Raw genomic sequence first — 8,060 nt, 5'->3', positions numbered from 1 at the left:
TGGAATGACAGATAAAGGAACATACATGTGGAATAACAGATAACGGAACATACATGTGGAATAACAGATAAAGGAACATACATGTGGAATAACAGATAAAGGAACATACATGTGGAATGACAGATAAAGGAACATACATGTGGAATGACAGATAAAGGAACATACATGTGGAATGACAGATAAAGGAACATGCATGTGGAATGACAGATAAAAGAACATACATGTGGAATGACAGATAAGGCTTCCAGTGTGTTGATGATTATGATGTCAAAATATTTCAGATTTCATATAGCATTCCAAGCTGTTATATGCTTAATAGAAATGGGTGATGGGTGGATGGTGATGGGTGGATGGCGATGGGTGAAGTGTGATGGGTGGATGGTGATGGGTGGATGGTGATGGGTAGATGGTGATGGGTGGATGGATGGTGATGGGTGAAGTGTGATGGGTGGATGGTGATGGGTGGATGGTGATGGGTGAAGGGTGATGGGTGGGGTGTGATGGGTGGATGGTGAACGGGTGGAGGGTGATGGTTGGACGGTGATGGTTAGAGGGTGATGGGTGATGTGTGATGGGTGGATGGTGATGGGTGAAGTGTGATGGGTGGATGGTGATGGGTGGGGTGTGATGGGTGGATGGTGATGGGTGAAGTGTGATGGGTGGACGGTGATGATTGAGGGTGATGGTTGAGGGTGATGGTTGAACGGTGATGGTTAGAGGGTGATGGGTGATGGGTGGACGGAAGAATTTAAATGAATGAATAGAAGAAAAAAAAGATTAACAGATGACGTTGCTAAATAGATGATTATAAACCGGGTGGTTCCAGCCCTGAAAGTTGATTGGCTGACAGCCGTGGTATATCAGGCCATATGCCACGGGTATGACAAAAAACATTTTTACGTTGGTAAACAGTTTATTATAGCAATAAGGCACCGCAAGGGTTTGTGGTATATGGCCAATATAGCACGGCTAAGGGCTGTGTCCAGGCACTCCGCAATGTGTCGTGCTTAAGAACAGCCCTTAGCCGTGGTATATTGGCCATATACCACACCTCCTCGTGCCTTATTGCTTAAATATGATATTTTAACACAACCTCTGGTCAAAAAATCTAATTTTAATGGCATTTAAAATATGGATGACATACTGTACCTAAAAGATCCTTAACGATACACCTTCCCCCTCCTCTCCTCTCCAATCCTTCCTGCCTCCGATCCTTCCTGCTTCCAATCCTTCCTGCCTCCTCTCTTCCCTGGGTTAATCAAACGTATCATAGTATATGAATCTGAACTCCTTGCGTTATAGATCAATCAATCAAATGTATTTATAAAGCCCTTCTTACATCAGCTGACGTCACAAAGTGCTGTACAGAATCCCAGCCGAAAACCCCAAACAGCAAGCAATGCAGGTGTAGAAGCACGGTGGCTAGGAAAAACTCCCTAGAAAGGCCAGAACCTAGGAAGAAACCTAAAGAGGAACCAGGCTATGAGGGGTGGCCAGTCCTCTTCTGGCTGTGTCAGGTGGAGATTATAACAGAACATGGCCAAGATGTTCAAATGTTATCTGACCAATTAGCTAATCTTAGAGCTGCAGAGTGACAGCTCATTGGGAAGGTTAGGTGAAGCTTCAGCAGTTCTGAGGAAGAACCCCTTAGTTCCATCGGAGACAAGGAACCATGATAGGGACCCTTCTGCAGAGTTCTTCAAAGGTAGTATGACATGTTTGGACAGGGCTGGGCAGAGAGGGTAGGGCTGGGGGTAGGTGAGGTGTACATTATATATAATAATAATACTTTTTTTATTTAACCTTTATTTAACTAGGCAAGTCAGTTAAGAACAAATTATTATTTACAATAACGGCCTACACGTCAGATAATACATTGTATATAGGGAGCAGAGTTTTTCCTGGTCCGGTCACGTGGTTAGGATCAGGATGGGTAAACCCTTGGCCCTTGGTGTGAGGGATTCCAAAGTGTTAATGGTGCGACAGGTAGCCTAGTGGCTCGAGCGTTGGCCAGTATCCAAAAAGGTTGCTAGATCGAATTCCCGAGCTGACAAGGTAAAAATCTATCGTTCTGCCATTGAACAAGGCAGTTAACCCACTGTTCTTAGGAGGTCATTGTAAATAAGAATTTGTTCTTGCCTAGTTAAATAAAGGTTCAAAAAAAAAATAATAATAATAATTCATTATCCGTTTTAAGACAAATTAATTAACTGAAATCACATGTTGCTTCACTGTACATGTTTAATGCAAGACACACAAATGGAACTGAATCCCGCCCAATCGTCCCTCCAGCCAATATTATCAATAATATCAGATAGACATAATATCAATATTCATAGATACCCTGTTTATGAATTGGAAGGTCGCAAAGCAATATAGACTCGTGTAATTCCCCCCACTGCTATAGCTAATGACAGCGTAGTGGTAATGAGAGACTGCAAGTTGCTGTTCAATTTAACCTTCTGATTTTGCATCAGAAACACAAGCATTGTAAATCAAAACAGGATAGCATGGTAGTTTGACAAGTCTCCTCGTGAGTCAAAGACAAGTTCCCCATGCGCCTGCGGTGAGGAGGAAAAGACCAGTGGACAGTGTCGCCTTTCTACCGTTTGGTGTCGCACAAGTATTTCGCTGTGTCTCCTGTAAAACTGCCATCTTTGAGCTCAAATTAGTGACATCATGCATAACCAATTATAGGAATAGCGCAAAAAAAAGCAATGATATCCTCTTGTCTTACCCTTTCATCTCTGATTAATCAGCGCGCGACAAGACAGGGGGAAATAAATTGCCGCTACACACCGGGAGTCAGCCGTGAACTCTGCTGTCCCGTGAGGTCCGGTGATGTATGATCTCACAACATTCAACTGGTTATGTAAACAAACTCATTAATCCAGACGTGTGCTTATTCTACTATCCTACTAGTGAGTGGGGAGTCATTGTACGCGGTGCTGTCGACATTCTACTGTACTTGAATATAAAGGATGGGCGTGAGTCGCCCTCGAAAAGGAAGAGAGGGGGGATCCATTTTCAGCACAGAAGGCGAGCTCACTGCTCAGTTCACTCTGCGCGCTGCTTCCTATGCGGGGTGAGAGAGAGACGCTATGGATACGACAGGTAACGTCCAGGCGCCTTTTCAGGGAAACAGATGGCTATGGTGTTTGGTGCTTGTGTTAGAAAAGAGTAGGCTAGTATTAGAGTAGCCAAATTAAACTTGAGAGGAAGAAATATATAAAAAAATATTTTTAGGATTTCTAAATTCAACAATTATTTAACGTGCATGGGAAGTGATAATTCTGACTAATATGAATGAATATGAATGATATAGCCTAAATAAAATACCATATAGTTGACGCACCTACAAAATACCTTCTGTGCGTATTACGCACGAGTTGAATCTAGTTCTAGGAGGATCCCAGTGAATATGTTTTAGCACTCAATGTAGTAGTCTGTCTCTTAAACACCTAATGGGCTCTGTCATAAATCTGTTGTTATCTGTCTCTTAATCACCAGGAAACACCACACCAGCTGTCTGAAGAACAGCCTCACATCAACTGAAACGTACAGGAGGGAGGGGAGTGTGAGAAATATAGGTTGTGTGTGTGTGTTAAAGTGTGCATGTTAGAGAGAGCGAGAGAGAGGACTAAGGTTGGACCAGGTGATCACGTCCTATCAAACCTCCAAGGAGCTGCCGGCCAGGATCAGTGTTTACAGGAAGGATCAGAGTTCCGACCAGAAGATGGTGGTGCCAGCCCGCTGCCCGGGCCCCTGTGCCATGCTGGCGCTCAGCCTTCTCATGGGATACGGCGTGGTGCGCTGCATCGCCGGCCAGAATGACACGGAGCCCATCGTACTGGAGGGGAAGTGTCTGGTGGTCTGCGACTCCAACCCGTCCTCGGACGGCGGGGTGACTTCATCGCTCGGGATATCCGTCCGGTCGGCCGGAGCCAAGGTAGCTTTCTCCGCGGTGCGCGGGACGAATCACGAGCCCTCCGACATGAGCAACACGTCAATGACCATCTACTTTGACCAGGTCAGCCGTCCCCGGAATTTGCGCATGCAAATATTGTCCCTATCTGGATAGATAATTAATGTGGGGATTAGAAGAAGAAGTTGTTTAATATATATTTTTCGGGAGCTGCTACAACATTATTGTCTTCCTGTAAAAGGTTATGATAACTTGTCGTGGGTTGCGTTGATCCGTTTGGAGACGCGCACATTTCCCTTGTGTCTCTTTAATTAAGAGAGCAGTTCTGGGGATCAGAACATGATAATGGGAACATTGTGATCGTCGTGCGTAATTTGCCCCAACTAGCCTATTCATTAAAGCTGCAGCTCGTTGCAAGTTGATTTGAAAAGACGTCAGCTGTTTTATCTAGTCCGTTCTAGCTATGCTGTAGGTTTGAGGGACGCAGACACTGCGGGGTTTACTATAGAAGTGACTGCCGCTGTAAATGCTCCAAACATCAAGTGGAGTATTTTTTTGCCCCCCCGCTGGTGAGCTGGGATACTATGGACCGTATTATGTTAATTCCCCCCCCCCCCCCCCCATTATTAGCTAATCTTACAGCTGCGTTGATCGTCTTCAATTAGAAACATATATTGTCCAACTGGAAAACAGTGAGCTGTAGCCTACAGGCAAACAGCGTTGGCCAATTGATTATGCGTTGCGCCTTAAGGTCACCACATGCAGAGTGTAAGTGCTTGATAATTTGGTTAGTTTAACCCTTGCCGTGTCTCAGTCTGTTACTCTTTGACTCTGGGTGCAGATTGTGCGTCATATTGACGCACTTTGTGTTTCAGGCTTTAGTGAACATCGGCAACCATTTCGATCTGAAAGCGAGTGTCTTCCAGGCGCCAAGGAGGGGAATATACAGCTTCGGTTTTCATGTGGTCAAGGTCTACAACAGACAGACCATACAGGTAAGACAAATTGTCAACATTTGCTTCACTATGATCTCTATTCAAAGTTTTCTGTTTGTAGGCCTAATTAGTCTACTTTAGTGTGTTGTTGTATGTCGTGGAGCAGCCTACCCAAATGGGTACATTATTTGGTGCGTAAAAAGAGTAGGCCTACGATGTAACAGGTCTGAATTATGATCGTGCTGTTTCTGTTACCCCAGGTCAACCTGATGCAGAACGACTACCCGATCATATCAGCTTTCGCCGGTGACCAGGACGTCACTCGGGAGGCGGCAAGCAACGGCGTTCTTCTGCAGTTGGAGCGCGAGGACCGAGTGTATCTGAAGCTGGAACGGGGCACGCTCATGGGTGGATGGAAATATTCCACGTTCTCAGGCTTCCTAGTCTTTCCACTATAATTTAATATGTGATCACGGAAATCGCAAACGTGACTCCTCCATGGTTGAGGAACGATTAAAATAAACGTTTGCTATTTTATTTGAAGTGAACTGTCAGAGGAAGAAGACAGATTCGTATGTGTACACACTACACACTTTACAGTATCTATTTCATTCAAACATTAACGTTTCCATGGAGTTCGTACATCCAAATCCATCGACTAAAACCCTATCTGGAAGGATACTCGAATCGATCTACCCGTGATGTATAGGCCTACCACTTGTCGATTATTTGGATTTTATCGCTTGGGAGTCATCTAACTTTTGTCAACAGACTGTCAAGTCAGTCTACCTCTGTGTACCCTGACTGCTGAACAGATGAGAATAATATTGTATGAATCGAAAAGCTTAAAACTTCCCGAACTAACGTGTATTTACCAATGCTCTCTCTATTTTGTGTTTGTGTAGCCTTAAATAATAATGTTTCCGTCAAGTGAGGTGTATGGAATTCGTATGGACGTCCAGGAGAAGAAGAGCGCTTTCACGTCGAAGGCTTTTTTGTTGTTGCAGGAATGGAATAATGTTTTTGTTTTGTGCTTTTCATGGTGTTCCGTTTGGATGCTGAACATATTGAAAAGAAGGCAAATATAGGCTGCCTAACTATCCAGAGATGATATAAAAGATTTTTAAAAAAGCGACATATTTCAGCCAATGGAGACATCTATAGAAACTCTTTTACAAAAAAATATTTATCTAATTTATAAAGTACATATTCACATTATGGTGTGTTCTACATTTCGGATCTGCGTAGCTTTAACTGATATTGTGTCCAGTGACGTTGCTCACAAATGTACATTGTGAAAATAACAACAGAAAAATCCCAATTATATGATGTCCCGCCTAATAAATAATATTGCATTGTATACGCGTATGTATTCACTTTTATTATATAGGCTACCAGTTTAGGCTTGCAAATGACATGCAAGGTCGAAAAGGCATCAGGAAAGTAATCGTGATAGAATCGGTCAATAATAAAGTAGTGTACAGCAAACGTCCTCAGACCTGTAGCGCACTATTGACTGACGCTGTCCATGGTGCTGATCGAGCAGCCGCTTGAACAGAATGCAATGCTACACTTCACAGAGCACTGGAGCCCACACCAATACGCATGCCACTCTTGTGGTTTCAAAATTGAAAAAAACGATTGTTATCAACTTTGCATGTTTCATTATTGTGAGATCAAAGCATAGACAAATCAATACAATACAATAGCATACTGACATTCTCAAAACCGCTATATTTTGATTTGAGTGGCGAAAGAAGTACTCAATAACTGTAATTATCTTCGCTAAATAATTATGCAATGCAGAGACAATGCGATATTGTTTTGGGCCTGCTGTAGAAAAACAGCCCTTCATCACACAGGAACAAAGGGAACAGGTCTTCACTATCATATCATGTAGAACGTAAAGCTGTGTACATGCCTGGTCTATTTGCAGAGGTAATGTGTGTGTGTGTGTGTGTATATATATGTGTGTGTGTGTGTGTATGTGTGTGTATATGTATATGTGTGTGTGTGTGTGTGTATATGTGTGTGTGTGTGTGTGTGTGTGTGTGTGTGTGTGTGTGTGTGTGTGTGTGTGTGTGTGTGTGATAGCAAAAATATAAGTAGATGTTATACCTAATGGTGCCTAATGGTGCCACCATTATATAGATGTGGAATATAGGCCTCTACAATGCAATCTTATTGCCATTGGTTCTCTGATGTAGGTCAAAAAGGAACTAATTAAAACAAACATTGTGAAAGATAACGGCCATAAATGAAACAGATGGTAGAACAAAAGGAATTGGTGTGGTGTGGTGTAGTTACAGTTCAGGAACATAACGGAGATGGTAAGTGCACCTAGGATTTTGTCGTTGTTGGTTTACTTCGGGGGCTGCGTCCCAGCCTCGCCTTGCTGAAACCCACAGGCCGTTATCCAGAGGAAACCATGACAAATCGTATGTGTACATACCATCTCCGTTATGCTCTTATTAGGCTTCACTGGAATACTTTACTTTGACCTTTGCATTGGACCCTCAGAACATCTGTGGTTTGGAATCCAAAACCACTTACTTGCCTGTTGCTACGTGATGCTAAAAATCCCATGGGTTGTTTTACATAGGTACACCGTTTTAAACAGCTAACAGCTAAACTCGATGTTTATGACGTATCTCTCGTGGGCAGATTGTGCGTGTAGCCCGAAGAATCGGGGCTGAATGGGACGTATGTGATGACGAGCAGCATTTGTTTGGGTTTTGGAGTTTTCTTCTTTGGGCATTTGAACGTATCAGGATGAGGCGAAGGCGGTGCTCAAATTGCTTTGCGCGCGCGTGCCCAGACTGACCGGAAGGGGGCTTTGAACGATCGTTTTCTAAAGGTGGAGACCAAACCTGGGGGTCAAATACATGTGTGTTTGAGTATTTTATATTTAAACACTTGTGTTCTGTATATTTGAGTATTTTCTATTTAAATACATTTTTGAGCATTTGCATATACACAGGCCTAAACAAGTACTTTCATTTTGAGTATTTGAATGGTTATTTGTCAAAAATACTATCTTTAAATACCTTGGTTAAATTCATGGGAGTGTATTCGAGTCAGTGTATTTTAGTATTTTCAAATAACTTCCTAGTGTATTTCCAAATACATTCCAATTTTCAGCTACTTGTTATTTCAAATAAAAGAACTGAATACATGTATTGAAATGGATTAAAAAGTAA

At 42.8% G+C, this 8,060-nt stretch overlaps 1 protein-coding gene across 2 annotated transcripts; it reads left to right on the top strand.

Annotated features, from left to right (window-relative positions):
* The first annotated feature begins 2,660 nt into the window (after nucleotides 1-2,660).
* LOC139531515 (cerebellin-2-like) lies at nucleotides 2,661-6,220 on the top strand. 2 transcript variants are annotated; one of them, XM_071328020.1, is made up of 4 exons: nucleotides 2,661-3,114; nucleotides 3,511-3,949; nucleotides 4,801-4,920; nucleotides 5,121-6,220. In XM_071328020.1, the coding sequence occupies exons 2-4, from the start codon at nucleotides 3,737-3,739 to the stop codon at nucleotides 5,316-5,318; spliced, it is 531 nt and encodes a 176-aa protein (XP_071184121.1). In that variant the 5' UTR covers nucleotides 2,661-3,114; nucleotides 3,511-3,736; the 3' UTR covers nucleotides 5,319-6,220. The 2 variants fall into 2 exon arrangements, with proteins under 2 accessions (XP_071184121.1, XP_071184120.1); XM_071328019.1 differs by having other exon boundaries at nucleotides 2,680-3,114; nucleotides 3,511-4,030.
* The last annotated feature ends 1,840 nt before the right edge of the window (nucleotides 6,221-8,060 follow it).

This window comes from Salvelinus alpinus, chromosome 10, assembly GCF_045679555.1.
Source record: "Salvelinus alpinus chromosome 10, SLU_Salpinus.1, whole genome shotgun sequence".
Classification (NCBI taxonomy): domain Eukaryota; kingdom Metazoa; phylum Chordata; class Actinopteri; order Salmoniformes; family Salmonidae; genus Salvelinus; species Salvelinus alpinus.
The sequence above is the reverse complement of the archived record's forward strand: the minus strand, read 5'-3'. Positions and strand labels throughout refer to the sequence as shown.

Excerpts from the sequence above, each read along its gene's own strand:
- LOC139531515 (XM_071328019.1), top strand. The coding sequence starts at position 3,737 with ATGGTGGTGCCAGCCCGCTGCCCGGGCCCCTGTGCCATGCTGGCGCTC. Across the intron at positions 4,031-4,800 it reads TGACCATCTACTTTGACCAG|GCTTTAGTGAACATCGGCAA; the intron begins GTCAGCCGTCCC and ends TTTGTGTTTCAG. Across the intron at positions 4,921-5,120 it reads ACAACAGACAGACCATACAG|GTCAACCTGATGCAGAACGA; the intron begins GTAAGACAAATT and ends CTGTTACCCCAG.